The 25,379-nt window shown below is 33.4% G+C and overlaps 1 protein-coding gene across 1 annotated transcript in view; it reads left to right on the forward strand.

Annotated features, from left to right (window-relative positions):
• The window catches only part of LOC114653397 (piezo-type mechanosensitive ion channel component 2), a 558,353-nt gene that overhangs the window by 451,953 nt on the left and 81,021 nt on the right, over positions 1-25,379 (forward strand). The window contains exons 17-25 of the mRNA XM_051928878.1: positions 2,929-3,102; positions 6,588-6,805; positions 12,483-12,643; positions 13,164-13,340; positions 15,069-15,191; positions 15,544-15,744; positions 17,231-17,435; positions 17,589-17,690; positions 20,372-20,537. Of these exons, the coding sequence (XP_051784838.1) occupies positions 2,929-3,102; positions 6,588-6,805; positions 12,483-12,643; positions 13,164-13,340; positions 15,069-15,191; positions 15,544-15,744; positions 17,231-17,435; positions 17,589-17,690; positions 20,372-20,537 (1,527 nt within the window). The remainder of the gene's footprint in view (positions 1-2,928; positions 3,103-6,587; positions 6,806-12,482; positions 12,644-13,163; positions 13,341-15,068; positions 15,192-15,543; positions 15,745-17,230; positions 17,436-17,588; positions 17,691-20,371; positions 20,538-25,379) is intronic.

Below are 25,379 nucleotides of genomic sequence, written 5' to 3' on the forward strand. Positions count from 1 at the left end.
AAATATATGCAAATACCCTTAAATGAAAGTCTACAATGTGCACTTTAATCACATCTGAATTATTTGATTTGTACTTTTAAACCTTGGAGCAGAGGGGTGAATCAAGGAAAAATGTGTCCTTGTCACAGACATTATGGAGTGAACTCTATATCTGAAAACTTAAAATAATAAACCTCCTTACATTCTAATGTCTGCAAATGTCAAAAATATAAAATTCTCTCAAAAAATTATTTTGTGGGTCAAAAAACTAAAAATTAAGATAAACCGGTAAACATTAACATTCGGAAATAAACACAAAAGATGGAAAAACTGAACATGTGAAAACAAACTAAAATACATTTTAAAACAGCAAGTTTTTATGTTATGCTCTATAATCTGATTTTTTTAATGTAGAAGTAATTTTTGGAGCTGAAATGATGTGAAAAAGAAGACCTTTAATTTGCAGTAGTAAATCAAAACTTCTGTCAGCTTTTTTAAAGTTTTAGTGTTAAGGTGTATGCTTTACAATTTAAATTTTAATATGTTTATTTTACATGTCAAAGTCATTTTAAATCCATGATATTTTACCTAATATTTATAATCCTTTTCAGTTAATGAATAATCAAATATATTATGGAAAATATCTGCATGTAGAGTATAATGTAGAGTATCCAAAACTGATCATTTTTCATTTGTTATTGATAATTCCTCTGTCTCCCTTCCCCACAGGTTAAGAGTCTGGGTGTCATCCTTGATAGTACTTTATCTTTTCAGTCCCACATCAGTAACATCTCCCAGTCTGCATATTTCCACTTGCGTAACATTAATCGTATTCGCCCCTCCCTCACTCCTCACACCACTGCTATCCTTGTTCATAGCCTTTTCACTTCTCGTCTGGATTATTGCAATTCCCTTTTCTTTGGTATTTCTCGCAAATCTCTTTTTAAGCTTCAACTGGTCCAGAATTCAGCTGTTTGCATCATTACTAGAACTCCCTCTATTCACCATATCATTCCCGTTTTGCAGCAGCATCATTGGCTTCCATTTAAGTTCCGCATTCAATTCAAAATTCTTCTGTTAACTTTTAAGGCTATCCACAACCTTCCCCCTCCATATCTGTCTGACCTCCTCCATGTTGCCATTCCCTCCCGTACCCTTAGATCCTCTTCCTCCATTCACTTGACTATCCCCTTCGTCTGTCTTACCACCATGGGGAGCAGAGCATTCAGTTGCTCTGCTCCGCATCTCTGGAACTCACTACCATCTGAGCTTAGAAATATTGAATCATTTTGACTTTTCAAATCTAAACTTAAAACTCATTTGTTTAAGACTGCATTTTCTCTTTGATTACAATTGCTCTGATTTAAATTTTTGTATTTTAGTTTTGTTAATAATCTGTGTTTTATCTATTGTTCAGTGTCCTTGAGTGTTTAGAAAGGCGCATACAAATAAACAAAATGTATTATTATAATGAATAAACCAGCTACTTATCCAGCTACCTATTGACTGAGCATTCAAAATATGTTGGTTTATTTTACCACTAACCTCACATTGTTTTCTAATTGCATACAATGTCTTTTGCATGTGAATTTTGCCTTATTCTGTTTTAATAAAAATAAAAAGGGAAAGGTTTGCAAGTTAAAACGTTAAGTTTAAAAATATTTTTAAGAAAGTGATCCATCTATACTGAAAAGGGCATATCTTGTTAGCTGTATGGCAGGTTATCAGTCTGCCCTACTCTACTCTTGTGGACCACGTGTTGCAATAAATGTGTGCTGTTTTTTCTCAGCATTCATTATCAGAGATTGCATCAATGTGTTTATTGTATCATTTACTGTGCTAAGCAGGTAACAACAAAATACCTAGCTAATAGTTTCCCTCATTTATAAGTGCATGAATACACAATCTGCATAAGACTAGGCACTGACACCATTCTGAGTCCTGAGAAAGAACTTCAGGTCAAGAACTGTTAGCAGTATGACTAACAAGATTAACGAATTTCAGAAATAAGAGAATTGGTTAAAGAGATGGCCGACTACAGCAATGCACCCTGTCAATTATTCCAAACTGCAACCCTTTTGAAGAGCCTGCACAGGCACTTGACAGTTACAATTTTTTTTATAAAAGTACATTAATTCATTAAAAACATGTAATAATCCAAGCATTATGAATGAATGTATTAATCTGTAAATTTGACAGATATGACAGGAGTATGATCACACACTACCCCTCTGCTGCGGAACCTGCACTGGCTCCCTGTGGCTGCCTGCATCAGGTTCAAAACCCTAACACTTGCCTTTAAGGCCAAAACTGGAACTGCACCACCTTACATATCAGCACTGGTTAAGCAGCGTGTCACTTCTCGCTCTCTCAGAACATCAAGCACTGCTTGTCTCGAACCTCCCTTACTTAAAAGAAGAGGACAACATGCATCAAGACTCTTTGCAGTGTTGGCTCCTCAGTGGTGGAACGAACTTCCTCTTGCTGTACAAACAGCGGAGACCCTCACTGTCTTCAAACGTCGTCTGAAGACACACTTCTTTAAACAGCACTATGGGGACTAAAGTCCCCATACTTTTTTTCTACCCTTTTCTCAAAAAAAAAAAAAAATTTTTGTACTAACTCCTAGTACTAACAACTTACTATTTTCTTCTAGCATGGTTTTGTGTACAACTTGGTCAGTGGTAACGTGTTTAATGACAGTAGATTTAATCCTAGCCTTAAAGACTGAAGAACAGTCGTAGACTACTAAGCACTGTTGTATGTCGCTCTGGATAAGAGCGTCTGCTAAATGTTGTAAATGTAAATGTAAATGATCACCAAAAAAGGTGCCCTGTACGTTTATTTTAAAATGTGCCAGCCATCTTGAATTAAAATCTTAAGGTATTGTGATAGCCATATATGTGTTGTATTTTTGTTTATTTCATTTATTTCTTTATTTTTTTACAGATTAAAAGATTTAGGTTTGGAGAAGTTTTCTGTATCTGCTTTGTTTACTCGGATATTCATCCCTACTTCTTTCCTTCTTGTATGCATTTTGCACCTGCACTATTTCCATGACAGCTTCCTCCAGCTCACTGATCTTAAAGCCGTGGCAGCTAAACAAGACAATACAATTTACAGGTAATGTAACAGCCACAATGTGGCAGTGATCTCCTATGTATGCATAAGCATTTTAAATTTAGAGGAATTTTTTAAGTTTTTTACTTTCTTCTAGACAGATTTCGCATAAGGAGAAAAAACATATTTAATTTTTTTTTCACAGTCATAGAACCCTTAATGAAACAACATGTTGTGAAATTAATAAAAATGATATTTTAAATAATTGTTTAAACTTTCTGTAATTCTCTCCATTAATTGCAAGTATAGCTCATTATCATGTCAGTGGATTTGTTATGTTTGTTTATGTGGGAGTCAGCTTATTGTTTAAAAAGTCTTCATTGAGTTCTCAGTTTTGAGGTATAATTCCAGGGGTTTTTTTTAGAATATTTACATCTTTAACAGTTTTAAAATAAACTGGTTGCAAAAGTGGACATTTTGTATTTTCCTTTATTTTATAATTAAAAATGAAATGCTCAGTGTCTTTAATTGTGAAAATATGTCCTAAAACTAATCATTAAAGACTTTTAAAGCTGTATTTAAACTAACTGTAGAAAATTAATTTATATATACTGGACAGTAAAATTATTGTGTTGGAATTGGAATATGAACATGTAAAGTTTCATCTTGTTAGAATGTTCATTTGACAACAAAGATATGTACTTATATATGATATTATTAAAATGTATATCATATGAAACAGGGTAATAGCATGCATTTTAATGTTTCCTGAAGAAAATACATGATGGAAGCACAAATTTTGTAGATAAATTCTGTGTTTTTTGACAAAGTAAAAATTATCCTAAGAATTCTGCTAAAATGAGTTTCTACAACAAAATTGGATGATTTTCTATTGCTGCAATTGTAGTTACCTAAATAAATTAAAATTGTGCAGCATGACATTTATTTTTTACACTATTAATAATGAATAATAATAATAATAATAATAATAATAATAATAATAATAATAATAATAATAATGAATAATTTCTGTCTGTAAACTATTCGGTAAGAGGAATTAATGTCTGATTGCTGAATATACAGAAAATTGTCAATTTTTAAAAACCATAAGACCAAGATTTTGTCTTAAGTGTTCTTCATTGAAATTCTTCCAATTGTTGTGGACAACATGAACAGAACCATAATCCATTTTATTTACTATTTGCTGAACAATTATTCATTCTTACTTTCACCACTCATATTTGGTAAACTGCAGTATATATTTAATGTTGTATTCCTTAATTTGTGGTGCATTCATTAGGCAGGCAATATACAAAGTTATGAATTTGACCCTAAAACCCAAGGTGTATGGTCTAGTACCCACTAATTGCAAAATCCCATTAACTATATTGCATTCTGATAATGTAAATCACCTCTGATAAAGACATCAGCCAAATACAAATAGTAATATATATTACAACAGTTATGTTTGGTACTATCTTCCTTATACCATATAGTACTGCCCAGAAGTGCAGGTTAAATCATTACCATTTGCTCTTTCTTGAAATCTTTTTTCATTCAGGCTTGTTCATTCTGCTTTTCTGCACTGCTTTTTGTATGTGTCACTTTTCTTTAACATTATGCTCTGTCTCTCATTTTTCTGTTGACATGCCATCCCACATTGCATTTCTTAGCCATGCCAAAGTCAATGGTCGTGTTTATCTCATAGTCAATAGGTGGGTATTTGTTCATTTTCACCTTTTCGCTTGCAGTATACTGTAAATACCTGAGTATGTACATTTTTTTCATATCATTTTGGTTTAAATACAAGCTTTAGTGTTCTCACTTTGAATGATTTTTAAACAGTGGGATGGTTAGCTTTCCAAGCTGCCTTTTTAACCTCATGCATCTCTCAATGCTTCTGGATATGACACCTGTAGCGAAACCTAGCATCTGTATAAGTTTCAGAGTTTTCATCCACTTGAAATGAATGTTATTTAATCTATAGTCTAGTCAATATTTTATAGTATTTCTATGATGAGTAGTATCAAGGCTCATGTGTCTTCTCAGGCAAGCTGCTTTGTTTGTTTTCACTGGAGTTTATTACCTGTTTTGTAAAGTTCTAAAATAACACTTTACACCAGTAATGTAATAACTGTGTTCTTTACACTAATTTATTGAAGCCATTATTTAAGTTTCTCTTTCTGTTAAATATTAAAACAAACATTTCAAATGTTAATTCATATTGAATGCTAATCTATTTCATGGAATTAAAATTAAATTATAAGTGATAGATAGATAGATAGATAGATAGATAGATAGATAGATAGATAGATAGATAGATAGATAGATAGATAGATAGATAGATAGATAGATAGATAGATAGATAGATGCAAATAATATTTGAATTATCTTGTGTGTAGTATATTTTAAATTATTTTATAATATTATTTTTATTTAGCACTTTAGCCAAATGTGTGCTACAAGGAATCATATTTTAAAGTAGAAATGAAGAAACTTACTTATCTAGGACTGGAGGAGACACTCAAAACAAAGCAAACGTACAGCTCATTTATAATGTTATAAACAGAATAGGATGAAGAAGCACAGAAGACACTGAACTTGTTTTAAAGACATTTGGAAATATTTTGTTTGCTGTTCTGAAAGAGAAATGATGGTTTATGAACTACAGTATGTATACTTTATAAAATGAGGAGTATTACCAGAAAAGCAATGCAATTTTAACCAAGTACTTGACCAAACACTATTATTATATTATTAGTATAGTTTTTCCAGATTTTTGTTTCATGCTATTTTACTTTATAGTTTACGGTTAGTAAATATTTTCTATTTGAATATATTCCACCTAAAAGGTTTCTGAGATTATTCTGAAATTTTAGCTCATGAGACTACAAATAATCTGTTAGACCTGTTTCCTAAAATACAGTTTTTATGTCTGTTTTAAATATTGTTTAAATTACCTATTTTGTATATTGAACAGATACTATAAAAATAATAGGAACATCTATTCTATGGATGTACCCTTTTTCATATCATTCTTTTATCTGCATTGTGCTGTTCGAAATCTTATGACCATGCTAACAGGCTAACTTTGGTATTAAACTGTCTGTAAGACTTTTCTCTTCTCATTCTGATTTCTCCCTTTCTGTCAATTACTCTTGAGCAGCATCAAGCAAAAAATTCCCAGTCGCCAGAATGAGTAAGTCTATTGAAGACATGAAATGCTTGATTGATATATTGTCATTTCATGCTTCTTGATGTTAAACTCTGACTATTTTCTCTCCTTGGGGAAAATGTCAAGTTTAAGCATTGTTTCCATATTCAGTCTCATAATAATTGCTGGACTGGGAAAGAATTGTACATAAAAAGAACATAGATGGTCTTGCAAACTCAGCACTTTTTTATTTTTAAATAAAATAAACTAATTATTCAGTTGCATTTATGTGTTCACAAAAACTCATCAAATTCATTATGTACAGCATTCCTTGCAATCTCAATTTTAATTGAGTCAGCACAAACACCATCTGAGACTGTTTTGGTGCCCACAGGCTTGTGCACCAGGATGGGAGCTTGGCAGATATCACGATGATGAATGTAATCAGCAGCACTACAACAGATCCAGAGGAGAAAAAGACAAATGAAGGGGAAGAGGAAAGCAAAGAAAATGAGAAAGTATTGGAAGAGAAGGAGAGTAAAGGAGGGAGCAGACACAGCAGTACAGGAAAAGAATCAAGTGTTTCTCAGTATATTGCAGAAGAACCATCAGGTAATTTACCCACCATATTCTTAAAAATAGTACTTTTACAAGAGTTCACATTAAGTGGAGAATGATTTAAACAGTTATAAAATAGTAATGTACCCATGATAGCATAAAGTTCATATTTTTTAGGTCTGCTTCATTAAGGCTTCAAATTAATCAAAATTGCATTATTGCTGTATAGGCTGCCATTGTTAAACCCCAAAATCGTAGCATTTTCAAGCCACAAAACAAATAGCTGAGACTAAAAACTCCAATAAACTGTATTAATCTGGGGATTTGGAAGCACCAAGGTTGGAGGTTTTTTGAATTAATCAAAGCCTTTTAAAATCTTAAACTGGTAGCTTTTTGTAAGAATATACCCTTGGCAGAATATAAAAAGCAAATAATTAAACCTAATTGACCCACTCCCACTGTCATTTGGAGGTTAGTTATAAAAGCCACAGAAGTTCTGTAAGAAGAGAGTTTCTGTTTTATATTTATATCATAAATAAATAAACTAAATCTTGAATTGATATAACAAAGCTTGAATCAGGCAAATAGGTCAAAGTTAAGGGTCCAATTTAACCCAAACCTGTAGCCTTTGTGATCTTCAAGGAGTGGTACAGATTGCCCATAAATTAATAACTGTCACATGTTAATACAAAATCAGTAATGGTTAATGCGTTTTATTAAGTACAAAGTACATACTATATTTTATATGAAGCATGTATATCTTAATCACTATCTATGCAAAACTATCAAATCATTAAATTTTTTTTGTTATTTTTAGTGTGCCACTTTTTTAAGATCATTGGGAATTTTATTGGTGTCAGATCAGAATATGGTGAAATGTTATCATTACTTTGCCCTACTTTTGTCATTTTTAATTTTGGATTACTTAATCCAGCTCAAGGTTTTGGGCTGGAGCCATTCTTTGCAACACTGGGCACAAGGAGGGAAACTAGTTGAATGTGGCACCCATTTATCACTGAGCACACTTAGAGATAGATAGATAGATAGATAGATAGATAGATAGATAGATAGATAGATAGATAGATAGATAGATAGATAGATAGATAGATAGATAGATAGATAGATAGATAGATAGATAGATAGATAGATAGATAGATACTTTATTAATCCCAAGGGGAAATTCACAGATATTGCACACATACTCATTATCGCTCATACAGGATGATGTTTGGGTTGACTGGTAACCTACTACACAAACAATTTGAAATTAAATTAATGATGTTCAAGGAGAAAAACCAAAACAAATACAGGGAAAAGTATAAATCCAAACCCTGTTTAATTCAGGCACTCAGTCCCCAGTATTAATTAATTAACTTTGCCACTATGCCACCTGAAAAGTCTTTCTCATAAAACCTAACTGGGATTATAAACATATTTTCTCAGTGAACACTTGTGTATTCTAAAACAGATCTTGCTCCAATAAAGTCAATGTGCTACCACTCTGCTCAGTTGAAAATAGTTGATTGTTTTTTAAACAAATGAAAATAATAGTTTCACTTTTTCAATACTTGTATTGTTCATGTTGATAGTATTACATTTCTAAGTATTAAGAGTTATTATTTCTTGAATTGTTACAAAAAATGACTGTTATACTGTCTCCGTCTCTATGCCATAAATGATGGACGTCATATAAAATCCATCTATCCATTATCCAACCCACTATATCCTAACTACAGGGACACGGTGGTCTGCTGGAGCCAATCCCAGCCAACACAGGGCGCAAGGCAGGAAATAAACCCTGGGCCGGGCGCCAGCCCACTGCAGGGCACACACACACACCCACATGCCAAGCACACACTAGGGACAATTTAGAATCGCCAATGCACCTAACCTGCATGTCTTTGGACTGTGGGAGGAAACCGGAGGACCCGGAGGAAACCCATGCAGACACGGGGAGAACAATGTTGCTACTTGTAGAAATGAAAATCACACTTTTTGCAGTAATTTAAAATGTCCTTCTCCTTTGTTAAAACCAGAACAGAAGCATGGTCAGATTCTTAAGAGGAATGTGGTTGATTGTCTTCATTTCCACTGTACTCACAGCTGCTACATATTACTTCTAGGTCACAGTTTGGTAACCACTTAAGGTTTTTCATTTACAATTCTCTACACATAATCAAACTTTACATTGTGCTTCCAGATTTTGTAATTTGCCTTTAATATTTAATAATAATAATAATAATAAAATGGAAGGAAGATCATGTGGTGTCAATGTATTTAGTTTAATTTCTTTTAGGTCAAAGCCCATCTTTTACATTTTTAAAGTTCTGTATATTCAGTGTACTAAAATAATGTCAAGGAAATTAAAGAAATATGACAGAAAAATCTTCTGTCATATTATTCTATTCGAAAATGTATTGAATTTCCTCAGTTTTGTTCTTTGTACTGAGTATGTCTGCTGGCTTCTGATTGCTTAAAATAATAACTGCAAGATTGCTGACTTAAAGCGTTATTTTCTGTAGAATATAAAGGGCAGAGTCACTTGCGGCAACATTCCAAACAAAAGTTTCTTCATCTTTTTTACATTAAGACTGGCTAGAATAATGCCTTCTTTGTTTTAATGTTTGCTCTACTGTTTGATCTTTTTCTTAAACTAAAAGGAATTTACTTGCACAATGTTTCCCCAGTTCTAAAATTTGACATGATTTCGAAGCATATGAATCATTTTTTTATTCTTCATTTTTAAAAATATTCTGTGAGAAAAAATAGTTGTCCACAGGAAAAGTGACCCTTTATAATAAAATTTGAGATGAGGGTCAGAATCAATTCCAAAACCTGGGAATAGGGACAATGTATTGGTCCATAATGGGTCTATACAATCAGGTTGAAAGCCATAGGTGAAAGCTCCCATTGCTGTTTTTATGAGTAGCCGTTCATAATAGTTTAGAGTCATGAAGATACCAAATGATATCTTGTGGTGCATGCAACAAAGAATTCAGGAACTGCTCCTTTGAAAAGGTCATCATTCTTGGAAGAAGAATCATACAATGGAAGATGGCATCTTTATGAGGTCAATCTAATAATAAAAGAGTAGCAGAGGTGAACAACTACTATAGGCAACATCATAAAGCAAATTTACTTGTTGTTCAAAAATGTTTTCTAAAAGGCACCATTTTCAACAAGATCTACATGTGTGGTCAGTGGTCCTCAATGGAGAAGCATTGTTTATCACTGAAGAGAATCACCAGTACAAATGCAGTGTGCAAAAGGAAAAGGTAAATGGTGGATATTATAATGGACACTTAATGAAGTCTTATTTCAACAAGTTGTCATCCTGTGATCTGATCTGTGGAAGGCTTCACATTTCTGGTGTACATCTCCTGAAAGCAATGTGTCACTAAGAACATTATCCATCTTATAATTAATCATTCATTTACAAACTTAAAATTCTTAAAATTCATTGTAAACAAGGAAGCACATTAAATCCTTTGTAATGTGTATGGTCCCTGACTCACTCATTAATTGCTAAGCACTTGTTAAGCTTGCTAACTCTTGTTCTAACTGTACACACAGTCAGTGTTTGCCAGACATGTCATAATAATTCTCTTAAAATTTAGAATACTAAGACTGATATTTGACTAGATGATGCATATCAAACAGTAATAAATTTGTAGAATCATACAATACTAGCTGTGTTGCCAGCCTTTACCCAGTAAATGTTAGAAGAAAATGGGCCTTAGTTATAGAGCCATTGCTTAATCAGTGATAGCAGAAGTACTATGTAACTAACTAAGTACTATCTATAATATTTGTGTTTTTTTTAATCATGGGCTAAAATATTTGGTGGGAAGTGTGGTGCACTGGTTAAGGATTTAGGCCTAGGACTTCCAACTTTAAAGTTGTGATTTCAAATTCTGCTACTAACACTTTGTGACCATGAGCATGTCACTTCACATACCTGTGCTCCAATTGAAGAAGTAAAAGCAATGCAACTAGTTGTAACTCAAATGTTCTAAGATGGCTTGGTTAAAGGCATAAGTCAAACAGTAAGTAATGCAAATTATATTATGTCACTAGAGCTGCGTTTTTTTTTGAACCTGCTATACACAATTGCTAATGAGTAAAACATTCCTGCGGTAAATCAGTTCCTAGTGTCTGACCTTGATTTTTGTTAATGTAACTGAACTGAACTGAAGCAGGTAATCCGTAGGAATAATGTGACATTTGAGTCTATATTATTATCATTATTAGATGTTAATGATTTACATTTGTTTACGTCCTTCACGAAAGTATTTGTTTTTGTGTTTTTATCAGCTATATGTGACACTCCCCCCTTTAAGTTCATAGATGCGAATGTTATGTAGAGATAGTTGGGGATAATTTGGATAGTTGGGGGGACGAGGAGTGATGCATTCTCATTCATAGTTGCATGTAAGTGTAAATGATTTCAGAGGATAGAGTGGGGGAAACCCTTTTCAAAATCTGTAGATGGAAATGTGTATTAGCTTGTGGGGGACCCGTTAAATTTAAACATCAGTACCAGCTAGCCTTTGATCTGAGGACAGCCTTCTACTTCTCTCCTTGCCTTTTTGCTTCATGCAAAGCAACACCTACACTCACATACACAGTGCCTGACTGCGTGGAAGATTGTGGGTTCGCTTCCCGGTTCCTCCCTGTGTGGATAGCGCTTTGAGTACTGAGAAAAGCACTATATAAATGTAATGAATTATTATTATTATTATTAATTCTGAGGATGTGCTCAAAGGACATGACAAATTTAACACTGGGAACATGTGGCAGCCATGATGCGTACGCGTTTTGAGCGTGAAATATAAACGGTCCCTAACGTAACGTGTATGTAAGTTGCAGTACCAGCAAAAAGTCTGGGGCACAGTGTGATAAAAGTCAGAACATGACCGCTTTGATGTTTGATGAATGGGTTCAATGTGGTGAAGCAAAATGGCAAAATAGAAATGCATTTGTGGTGCTTTTATATTCAAGCATTGCATATACCCCAACATACCATCTCACATACCATCTTCTGTGCCATCTTTTTTTTTTTTTGCACCTTCACAACAGCAGCAGAATGTATGGCAGTGTATTTGAGCCACAGAAAAAAGGAGAGGAGAAGCTTCCTCTTGCATTGACAGCACCGATTGCCACACAGAACACATTAAATTTATGTTATTCCAGCTCTCTGCACATTTAGAATATACAAGAAGCATATGCCTGTCAGTCACGTTTTATTTTGTAGGCCATCTTAGTTGGGGGTCCTTAATGGCAAAGCACCTTTTTTCTTTCATTATTTAAAACACTTGCATACATACTCACCTCCTTACCCCGCTCCATCCCGCCCCAGCTCATTGCAGCCTCCTCACTCTTGTCCCTTCCATGCCAGATTCTTTTCAAAAGCAGAATTATCAAAAAGCATTGGTCACAGCCTCAGTACAAGCCTGTTTTTCATTCTATGAAACGTTTGTTTATCACTGACCAAAAACCACACAAAGAACTTTGCCACATTTGTTACAAAAACAGAAAATAATTGGAGAGTTTACTTTGATGGCACTTCAAGTACTGACTTTTCAACTATTATAGTCAGGCCATTCTGTACAGAAATTTAAAGTAACACCAGGGAAATATAGGGCCTTTTTATATTCTGTGGAAATAAAACTTCTCACCATAACACAGTGTCTATAAATACAAACTTTTCCCTGTCTTTTTCTGATTTCAGATCTTAAGAACAAATGGCATTTGGTGATTGATCGCCTGACTGTGTTGTTCTTAAAGTTTTTAGAGTATTTCCATAAGCTGCAATTATTTCTGTGGTGGCTAATAGAACTTCACATCATTAAGATCGTTTCATCATATATTATCTGGGTGACAGTGAAAGAGGTAAGAAAATAGGTATTGCATCTTAAAATATATAATTTATGCCAGACAGTATTTGACCATGGTAAATAGAAAGCATAGTTCTTGTGCTACTTTTTACACTTAGGCTACACACATAAAAAAATCTTCAACATATCTTTCATACATACCAAAGAATGGTTTAGGGGTTTTCATAACAATAACAGTCTTAACAGTAAAATGTTAAAAAGAAGGTGAAACTCTGAGCTAGTCATTTCTGAACCCAGCTAAGAATGCAATTGAGCATGCCTGGGAAGTCTACATACTCAGAATAAAAAGCTAAGAAGGGTAAAAAGAGGAATTTCAGATTCAGATTATGGAAAATATAAAGTCGAGCATTTTACAAAATGAACATTCTATTAAATGCTGAGTATTTGCCTTGTTCATATTTTAAGTTCTGCACTATATTGTCAAAGTTTAGTAATAGATTACACTATTGCTTAATGGTCTTGTACTTTATTTATCATATTATGCACTATTAAAATATTTTTTATTTCACTTTTAGGTCTCCTTATTCAACTATTTATTTTTAATATGTTGGGCTTTTGCGCTACCCTATAGCCAGTTTCGTCAATTAGCCTCAAGCATCTGCACTGTCTGGACCTGCGTCATAATTGTGTGCAAAATGTTGTACCAGCTGAACTCCATTGAATCTACAAGCTACTCGAAAAACTGTTCAATGGTATGCATTAAATGACACCATGACTTTGCTGATATCAAATATCCATTTGCTATACTGGATGTATGCCATTTTTCAGACCTTTATTGTAATCTAATTCTTACAAGAAATGGTGGTAAGACTAAGTAACACCTAAGACTAGACATTAAATGTTTCATGCTGTTTTCCAGGTTTTAAGATACACACTTGAATGATCTATTTTGGAATAATAGAGTATATATTATACATCCCCAACAAATGTACATTGTAATAGGTCATCTGTGTTTTTCAGTCTGATTACTGGAGTGGCAGTGTGATAACAACCATTCTCATGTGGGTGTGGTACACAATATTACCCAGAGTAAACACTATATAGTGTATGTCTGTGCATGCATGTCTTATACAGTCATGGCCAAATGTTCTGAGAATGACACAAAAAATTGGTTTTCACAAAGTTTGCTGCTTCAGTGTTTTTGGATCTTTTTGTCAGATGTTTCCTTGGTATACTGAATTCCAGAGGTCTTGAAAAAGAAGGGCCAACACTGCAAATATTAACTCTTTGCATAAACTTAATATAATTGTCTTCAATAAAAGTCTTTGAAACTTATGAAATGCTTGTAATTATACTTCAGTATACCAAAGAAACATTTGACAAAAATGTCTAAAAACAGTGAAGCAGCAAACTTTGTGAAAACCAATACCTGTGTCATTCTCAAAACTTTTGGCCACAACTGTACACTGAATACATTATTCTTTTCCAATCTAATTTAGATTTAACTAAACTAAATTAACTTGAATTTAATCCAAGTACTTAGTCAAAACCTATGCAAACAATTTTCACAAAGATGTAATTTAAGTATAACTATTGCTTTATACATTTATAGATTTATAGGGTTATCAACATAATAATCATATGATAATCAACATGCAACAATGCGTTAATGAGTATAATTACTTTACCTCTAAAATGTCTACATTCTTCATTACCTAATAAATCATATTTGTCATTATTTGACTAACATAATAAAAACAATGTATTGTGAGAAGATTATAAAATCTGTAAAGTCATCCAAACATGATGACAGAATATATTACAAAAAGTGCAAGCTGTTTTTCATTGCCAGTATTTTTCACTCTTTTGCCAATTGAATGTTTAAACATCATGAATGGAGTCAAAAATATTTTGCACTTTAATGCACTTTCTGTGAAATGGGAAGTGTGGCAGTCAACATATAAGTTTGATAATTATAAAACACAACTTACAGATGTCAAAAAATATAATTTTTGGTTTTTTTTCTTTACATGGATACTATATGATGCATGCTTAAGATGTTAACTAGATTATCCATATACTCTTTAACTACCTAATGTAGTTCAGGGATAGGAATAAGTATTAGCTTCCTGAATCTAATCATACATATTACAAAAGAGTGTATGTTGTGTGTCTTTATTTATATAGAGGCAAAGGTATTTTTACAGTTGTATGTGATTATTGCTATTTAACTGATGACGGGTCTTCTTCTAACATTATAAACAGAGGGGGACCAAATACCAGTTCTCCAATGAAATATATACATAAATACTACTGTGATTGACTTTATATTGAGATGAAATTCCTGGCTTTTATATTTAAATGTATTTGTCACTAAATTTAGCAATTACAATAAAAAATATTCTTTATGTTCCTTTCCATCTAATCATATATATTTGTTTTTTTTATTATTATCTATTTAAACTTGAATCTGTGCTTAGCCAATGAATTATAAGGATGAAGAGAAAAAAGAGATGATGAATTCCATTCTTTATAGCAGCCCCATTGATCCTACTGAATGGGTTGGACTGAAGAAGTTTTCACCTCTTTTGGAGTACCTGAGAGTAAGATGCACATTTATTGTATAATTTTATGTTAATCTTTATTTAAATGTAAGGTCTTAAAAGAAACCTCTACATTTGGTTTATAGTAAACAAAGAAGCCAGTCTCATTTTGTATTATATTTGATATTATTTTTTTTTTGTGGAGTACAATACTATACATTTAAATTAATTGTAAATCATTCTAAATTCTGGCAATAGGAGCTGTTGGCTAATCACTGCACCCATACTCAGACAGTTATACATTTTCCCTTTTGCACAAAATACTGTTCTATTAACTTTTGAACCTTTTCCCAGAAATGATTAATGACTTGCCACTGAGTTAACTTAATCTATTCTTTCTTCTCTTTTCTAGAACAACTTACTAATGCTGGCAATATTAGCCTTTGAAGTAACTATTTACCGACATCAAGAATATTACAGGTTGAGGAATAACCTCACAGCTCCTGTGACAAAAACGATCTTTCATGATATCACAAGGCAACACTTAGATGATGGAATTGTGAACTGTGCCAGATATTTCATCAACTACTTCTTCTACAAGTTTGGCTTAGAGGTGACCGGCAATTAACTAAATCTGTTATAATTTTAGAGAATTTTAATATGAATTGTAGGGTGACTGACTAAGGTAGTGCTTCTCTTAATCTTTTAAAGCTTTTTATCTTTCAACATTGTTTAAAGAAAATATTTAACATAATCATCAAATAGATGATTTATGCATTAACTATAAATGTATAATGTTAAATTTCAATATTGTGGTAAAATGGTTGCATAACCTTTTATGTTTTTTGCAGACCAAAAATTAATACTCAATGCATATTCAATAACAAACATTACAATATATATTTTAATAGTTGAATATATTATAATAGTTATTTCAGCTTATTTAAAAATTTACAGTTTTCAACAGAAATCAACAAGGTGAACCCCAAGATCATTGCTTTGGGGTGGCAGTATTGTGTAGTAGTTAAGGCACTGGCCTTGGTCTCCACTTCGCTACACTTGTACTCCAACTTTGAATATTATCTGTAGACAGTTGCAATGTATACTGTAGATAATAATAATAAAAGCCAAGTAAAAGTTATTCAAACTTCTACATACACAGACTAATGGTACAGTAAACAGATGTTTTTGCTGTATTTAAAGAAGTATGTTGAAGAGTAGTGCGTCTGTGTTGAGAGAAATTATGCACTTGTGTATTCTGTACTGCTCATGTATAATTTTAATGCATGTTTGTTGATGCATGTTTAAATGACTGTCTGCACATATACACTCAAAACAATATTCATACTATAGATATTAATATACAGTATGTGTGTATGGTGTGAAATAAAAGACTGGACACACAACTAAGGTTTGGGGCAGCCACCTGTATACTTTCCCTGGCTGTAAAAGGGGTTAAGTTAGAATGGTTGTGCATAGGTTCAAGTCCAAAGTAGAACTGTCTTGGTAGGGATGATGGCGAGTTTATAAGGTGACTCAAGGGAAGTGATGTCATCAGAGCGGGACAGGAAGTGATGTCCTTGGGGCTGGGACAGGCAGAATTTCTCTTGTTTGGTCTGTCGAGAGAAAAGAGAGAGATTCAGTGCAACCCGCTGTCCCCCGGCCTGTAGAGGGATTGGTGTTTTCTGGCCCCAATCCCAAATGCACATGTGTGACCATGGCTAATAACAAAAATAAAGTGACTTTAGGAAGCAACATAATTTCCAAAAACTTAACAACTGGAACTTGTATGCATTACAATAGCTGTAATATGTCTGTAAATTTTGAAAATGCCAGAACAGAAAAATAAAAAGGATACTCTTACATTCAGTAAAGTTATTTATTTTTAAAGAATGAAAAAATAAGTTAATCAAAGCAGAAGAGTCTATTACCTTCTTTTAAGTATAATATTTTTATTGTTGATTTCACCTTTATGGAAAGTTTACCTAACTCTGTCATTTAAAGTAGAAAAATGTGAGAGATTGTGCAGCACTATGCAGCATATTTGCAAAACAATACTACTGTTAATAGTTTCTAAAATATATATTCTTAATTCACAGACATGCCTTCTTTTAGCAGTCAATGTGATTGGCCAGCGAATGGATTTTTATGCTGCAATCCATGCTTTCTGTTTAATTGCTGTAATGTATCGACGCAGAAGAAAAGCTATTGCAGAAATCTGGCCCAAATACTGCTGCTTTTTGGCATGTATCTTGACATTCCAGTACTTCATTTGTATTGGCATTCCACCCGCAGCTTGTAAAGGTATGCTTGAATCAATACAGTTCAGTTAAATTCAGTATAATACTCAGACTGAAACATATTCAGGGATAATGTAAATGCAATTGAACTATTACTAAATCTACTTTGTGATTTTGCCTCCTACCTTAAATATTTTTTTAACTGTATCTTTTTCAGACTACCCCTGGAGGTTTCCCAATGCCACTGTTGATTCAAATGTCATCAAGTGGCTGTATTTTCCTGATTTTCACACACGCCCCAATCCAGTCTTCCTTGTTTGTAAGTATATCTATTGCATAGAAATAGATGAGCTGGTAATATGCTGTATCTAAATAGTGAAAAAAGTTAAAGGTTGTTTCCCCACTGAAAAGAAAAGAATGTTAGAGATACAACATTTTGCCTGTATAAGGCAGATATGTTTGACTATGATCAAGGAATATGAAATGTACTGCTTTGTAAAGCTTTGTAAATGCTTTGGCTTTAATGGCTCAAACATGCACCCTGAAGTGGTCTGCTAGCCATTACCCATTTTTTACTTATGCAGATGGCTGTACACTTCCTACAAGAGATAACGTAGGTAAAATATTTAGACAGGCAAGGTGCCTGTTGTTTAATGTTGAATTTTTCCAGAGGAACTAGATACAAGTGTATTATTGGTGACACATTTGCAAGTGACACAGCAGTTTCTGTTAAAGCTAAAAGTGCCTGTTGGAGAATGTAGCTTTCCTCTGTGAACTGAGCTGCAGACAAGAAGTTTGAATAGGTTAGGTGGTCAATGGAAGGAAATCAAGGGAAGGTTAGGAAAAAAGTTTCCTGTGGAAAGATCAATCTACAAAACTGACAAATTTTCTTTGACTATCTGCAGGAGAGATAAAGAGTGTTAGGGTGGAATGGGAGGACTGATTTCATGAATGGGGTTCCTGTTAGAGTAGTTGCTACAATGTCTATTAATTATTTGAGGGCCCTGTCCACAATATGAGGAGGGTATCTTCTATCAATGAAGAAGCTATTCATTGTGAATGCTTCATTACAGAAGAAGGCAACCTTATCACTGCAGGCTACAGAGTTTAAAATAACTGTGACAGAAGAGTTTTTAGTATGACAAAAATGGAAGGACCTGTGCAGAAAGTAGAAAGAAACTGTCTTGAGTCTATTGGCTTGTCACAGACTGAGGATTTACTGTATGTCCTAGAAAGCTGATAGAAAGACAAATATCTAAAAATGGTAGAATTATGGTGGAAACATCAACTCTAAACCTGAGAAACTGGTACAGTCATTAATGAATTCTGGTAGCTGGCTTCTGGAAGAAGGCACAGAACCAAAAGAAAAAGTTATAATAATATATTTTATGCTACTCTTAGCAACAGTTACATAAAATAATCAATTAATCATATCACAATTATGGCATTTTTCATAAACATCATAATACATTTATACATTATCTGTTGAGACAATGCCAGAGTTAGTGAGCTACTTATTCTAATTCAAGATTGTAGAAATCATAGCTGTATTGAGAATAAAGTAGAAATATGTGTTTCACAGGCACACTCAAGCACACATCTTCACTCCCCTGTACTTTGCTAATTTTAGATATTCTAGTGTAACATGTGAATCTTGCTGGATGAAAATCAGAATATAAATGGAAAAATAAAAAATGTGTATATGTTTCATAGACAGTTCTCAGTATGGTGGATTAATAGCAACACCATTGGAGATGGTTATACTGTAATAATTAGTGTTGACTTTGGTTTAGCTGTATAATTGCAGGTAGATCTTTGCAAGGTAAAGCACCATACATATTAAGGATATTAAAAATAAAAATCTGAAATACACTACATTTCTTGTATAACAGGACTGTGTTACCAGCCATGTATTCCAAAGCCCTAATGTTATTAAAACTAGCAGAGTTCCCCTTGGAGGGCACAGCAAACTCAAGTATTCAAGTTTGTTTCCTAGAGGGAGAATACACTCATGGTGTTGAAGTTTCCTTTTTTCTATAATTAGTATTATTGAACAGTGGAGTCAGTGTGTTTATAATAACTTCAGCATTGTTATATTGGATGCATTTTGTAAAAGGCTCCACATTAATATTTGATTATACAAATACAGACCACTTTAAATATATGTAATTTTACTGCTTGTAATCCTCAAATCATGTTAAAACTGATGTTTCATATTTGTTCAGTTTTATACTGTAACATTTTCAGGGCAGACCAATCAGTTTTAGTATGATTACAATGGTGATCTCCACAGAAATATATGTACATCCATGCCACAGCCATAAGGAAAAAAGTCAGCCCAAGTATCTTTTGAAAAACAAACAAATAGAAAAGTTACTTGTCTATTAAAAAATAAAAAAGTAAAAGGTTGTAAAAATGAATTATGTAGTAATATAGAAAAGATTCCTTCCAGAAAGTTACCTTACTATTCTGAGAAAAAAACATTTGTAATGATGTTCTGTATGTCTTGACTCCTGCTAGTGTATCTGCCTGAATAAAGCAGTCCCTTATCAGGGGCTAATTCAAATGTGTAAATGGATTTCTAGTGTAACTGAATGTATGTTTATTATGTTGTTTCTACATTTAATGTGGGTTGTTTGATGGTACAGGGGATTTTGCTGCAGATCCAATATCCTTGGTATGGGTCCTGTGCATGGTTGTGGAATTAGCACATTTACTCATGTCTGACCACATTTTCTTCTGCATACTCAATGTATTTTTCCACATCCCAAAACAGTGCATACTAGGGTTATTGCCTATTCTGAATAATCCCTTACTTAAAAAGGCCACATAGCAGCTGCCCTTTAGATTTTAATATATTCAGTATTAATAGGGAATATTAACATGTGATTGTCATCATTTGTTATTTTATCTGTTTTTTTCCTAATGATATCTGCAATTTGCTTCCAGGAGTTCTTTATGTTCGGAGAAAATGATCAACTTTCCCCTTCCTGTCTTTAGATGATTTCATGTTGTTACTCTGTGCGTCACTGCAAAGGCAAGTGTTTGAGGAGGAGAACAAAGCAGCTGTACGCATCATGGCAGGTGATAATGTAGAAATCTGCAGAGACCTGGATGCAGCTTCTTTTAGTCAACACAACCCAGTACCTGATTTTATTCATTGCAGGTAAAGTTCAATGTGTGTTTATCATCAATAAAATATATCAAAAATGAAGTGATTTTTTTTATCATTTTTGTAATACACTGGTTATGATGTTAACTGTGAAAAGCATATTTATATGGCACCTATAAATGTATCTTTTCCATCCTTTGATTAAGTATTCTATATAGATACTCCCAGATATGATTAAATGATTATGATAATTTTAGATACATTTGTAAGGTGTTCTGATATTTTGTGATGTTAAAAATGTGATAACTGGCTCCATCTTCATGCAGGTTAGTTAAGGGGCAACTCAGGCACAAATATATTCACTACATACTGGGACAATTCATATGTGAGAGCAAACCTGATGACTGGAAGAAAACCTACATAAATATGCCTTATATAATATGTATAAATAGTGTCTACACTAGGATTTGAACCCAGGTTCCTGCGTTAGTGTGGCACCAGCACTAGAAATAAAAGCACACAATTGTGAACATAATAATTAACATAAAAATAATATAAATTGATCTTGTTCCAAACATAAGGAAATTTAACTTTAGCATAATGTAAAATGTAAAACAATGCCTGTTTAAAAAATGTAAAGTGTAACTTGTAAAGCTATATTTAGGTTTTTCTAAAGCAAAGTACCAGTACTTGGTTTGCTTTAATGTAATAAAAATTTTTATATAGCAGATTTCTTAAAGGTCACTCACACAGAAAAAAACATACTTTCAATGTTAAAAGCTATTAATTGAATTATATGCAAGAAAAGAGAGTTACGTGCTTTGGGTGGATTCCTTATGAGCTGATAATAAAATATGGATTTTTCTGATGTGTGTAACTAGATACAAAGTAAACAATAGCAAACAAGTGAAGCAGAGGGTATTAAAATATATTTAATGTTGTTGATGGATCTTTCATTCATCCATCTGTTTTCCAACCCACTTATGCAGTTCATGATATAATAAAATCAGCTAAACCTCCAGTATAATACAGGCAGTTTCTAAAAGAATGAATGCAGATCTGCTCAGGATTCAGTAATCAGCATCTTGCGCAATACTTTACTTAAGATGCAATGAAAAAATTAAATATGAACTAAAGGTCAGAAAAAGGCAAGTAGTTCATTTTAAAAGGTTCATATTGATTCAATGAACAACAAAGGTGAGACATAAAACTAGTTTATTAAATTGAATGTCAATGACACATTCGTTTCTTAATGGTTTTTTACCATTTTTCATTCTTAACTGCACATTTCATAATGACAAAGACAGGAGCTGATCCTACTCATTGAGTATTTAATAATTTGCTAAATATGAATATGTTTCCTTTTGTTGTTCTGACATCAAATCCAAATTAGGTGAAAAATAACACTGAAACCTAGGCAATAAATTGAATTCTTCAAGTGATCTGACCATGTTAAATATCACTAAAATGGCAAAATTGTGTTTACTATGGTTGTAAAAGTTTGTCATTATAGTTATCATATTTTCTCATTGAGTAGATATTATCTCTTTCTGAAATTAAAAATATACTTAGTTACAATCTTTGTTGACCTACCTAGCTTGTTATACAATGCTGTTGCTATAAAATTAGCATTCTAGCTTTCAGCTAATTCAGTTTTGCTAATTCAGTATTTAATCAGCAAATAAGAATTTCACTGTACTCTGTGCAATGTAAAATCTCTGTGTAATAATACTACTATTACTACTACATATTTACACTCTGCATAATCTCATGTAGTGTCTTTGCATTGAAAGCACAGCTGTCATGTTATATACAAAAATAATTACTTAGCAGTCAAATTCTACTAAATGAGCTGCCTCTGGAGAATTGTGGCCTCTGTCTCCTTGATAACTTGAGCTACATGGTCCAGTGGGAAGACTAATGTATGGGCCATCTATGTCTTCTCAGGCCTTTTCCATCAGTTCCTTTACAAATTACATTTATTTCTCATCAAAGATACTACTTAGATATGTGCAAACTACAGCCAGCAAGCTGCTTCCTGTTGTGAAAGCCCAGGGCCCGTACAGCTGCCCTAACACTGACACAGACAGGCAGGAGAAAGGTTTTGCACACAACACACTATTTATTTACATATGGGGAGAATTTCACCCTGCTCCCCACAGCACAATACCTAAAGAACATAGCCCAACACAGTCCATTTTTCTGCCAATCCTTCCATCTCCACTCCTCCTCAGACTTTGTCTTCTTCCTCCCGATTCTGGCCTTTGACTTGTAGCAACTGGCCCCTTTTTAAAGTGCACCTGGAAGAACTCCAAGTACCCAACTAGCTCACATGCTCACAACCCGTGGCCCTGCTGGAAACCAAGGGGGCTGCCCTCTGTTGGTCTGGGGGAGAAATGGTCTTGCAAATATTCTTTCCCCCGGTCCTTCTGTACTCAGGGCATCCCGGCTGGGAAAGGGCTCCGGCTGTCCACCACACCGTCCATGCATGGGTGTTATTGGCCTGCAGGTTTCTTCTAGAAATCTATAATATTAAGACCCTTGTGAGGTATTACTAACAAGATGATGCAACAGTTAGTTGGTGTAAGTGTAATAAGTTGCCATGCTATGTAACTCAAAAAATAATTAAATAAATCAAGTTTACCATATGAACAGGAGCAGTATCCAGCACTGCTACATGGAGTAGTAAGTGATCATGTTTTTAACCGATTGCTTGGCTTTGTCTAACATGTCAGTTATTAAAAGAATATGAGTTTTTGCGTTTCTGAATTTATCAGCAATGGATTTGGTTAGCAGCAGTATCCCTAAAGGCAAAGCTTCGGGTGTGACTCCAGGTCTGTGTACAAATCAATGATAAGAGTACGATTTATAAATGTGAGAGAAGGATGAGGTTACATGGAGAAATTTCCGTTAATCTGATGGAACAAAGCCAATTGTTCTTGTACTTCAATCCTTGTTTGGTGAGACAGGAGTAAAATGCAGTTACTGGCTGTGGCATTACAACCATGCCTTCAGGCAATGTGTGTGTTTATCAAACAGATTATCGCTAAGTCAGAATAATTACTTTGAATTATATACTTACTGCTATCCTGATTAGATCTTGTTTATTTTTGGTACAAACAATTTAAATTATTCTTTTCTGCATTCTTCAAAATTTACAAAAATCTGAGTCGGTTACATCACGTAAAAACTTGTTAATATTCCCAATATTAAGGAAACATGATCAGACAGACGTATGGACTTTGCTAGATATGTACCTCAGATTGCCATCCTACAACATTTGGTGCTGCTAGACAGATTTTGGCAAATATTTCATCTCCTTTTGCCATTAATGTGGACAGTGTTCCAGAAGTTTTGCAACTGAAAGTAAATTAACTTCAGTGCAATGGTTAACTCCAAAATTAGTTTATCAAAGGTTTCTTTGCTTGATTTCTACAGACTGTAGATCACTCAGGTTATACACATGGCATCATTTTCTGGTAGATCATAGATTTATGAGCATGTCTTTTCACAATTAAAAATTACCAAAACCAAAAATAGATGTATATTAACAGATAGAAACCTTTACAATTAATTAATTGTTGTGACATCCAGTATCTTAGTTGATAATAACAGTTTGTGCAGAAGCAAGTGATCTCATGTTAGTGACTAGAATATTGCCACAGAAAAATCACTGTTGTTTAAAATTACTCTGTTATGGGTATTTGTGAATTGCTTTTAATGACTTCTAAAAAAGTTTTATGATTAAACCCTTTCTTGAATCAACTATTTTTAAAATTAATGTTTGTCATTACCACATGCTATATGTCTGGATTCAAAGGAGCACCAAGGTTTTATACAGCTCTGTGAGTCATTATTGTCAATTTAACCTATCACCAAAAAATGTGTCCAACTTAGAAGATAATAAGGATCTATTGTACAATGGGTAAATTCTCATTCTTTGACAAAGTATTAGACCTGTTTGATGCACTATAGGGTAATTGTCTAATATATCCAGTCTGAAACACATTCTTTAGTAATCCATGATAATGACATAGACTGTTATTCCAGGTCTTCAAATCTGGTATGTCTAGAATCTTGTCCCTTACAATGAGCTTTTTGCTGCTTTTCTGAAAATTTCCATCAAATCCCATGCTAAACATTATTTCAGATATTCTATGCTTACATGTTTCCATATCTTTCAGACTGTCATTGAGAGGTGGCAGTATGTCTTCCCTGAGGTAGATAAGAATAATTATTTTCTGAACTTTAAAGATGATTCCATTCATCTATGACAATATGTTTTTGTAAATAATTTTTTTGCTCTGAGATAGCCTCCATTGTATTTGAGAATGAAAATGAAAGCAGCTGGGTGGGACAGAGTTAACATTATGGAATTATCTGAATATAGTTTTTTTTCATTTTTCACTTTTTTATTTCTGTTAAGTAAAATAAATCTAAGAGTACATAGTGTTCACTGTAGCTGTGTAAATGCTATTATATGATTATGTACATCTGCTTTTAAGGTGGTTTGTTCATAAATCAGTTAAAAGAACAATGTTAAATATTCAACAAAGTATCTGCATAATCACAGTCAATTAAATGTTACAAATGATGTTTATTGCTTCAAATAACTTAGCAACAAACCTGAACGTTTGTATCAATTAAAAATGTAAAAAAACAGTAGGTATAGGCACAGTGGACAGACATGTTTAAAAAGATCAATCATTCCCATTATTTCTCTAGGGATCTTACTACAGTTTAAAGACACTGTTAGTTTGTTCTTATCCCAGAGAAAGTACTGGAAAACATTCCCTGGCAAAACTTTTTTACTGCCACTAATTTATGATAGAATAGTCTGAACATACTCATACTGTAGGATAACTAGATGTATTTGCTACAGTCCGCAGTTTTCCT

This window comes from Erpetoichthys calabaricus, chromosome 6 (assembly GCF_900747795.2).
Source record: "Erpetoichthys calabaricus chromosome 6, fErpCal1.3, whole genome shotgun sequence".
NCBI classification, from domain to species: domain Eukaryota; kingdom Metazoa; phylum Chordata; class Cladistia; order Polypteriformes; family Polypteridae; genus Erpetoichthys; species Erpetoichthys calabaricus.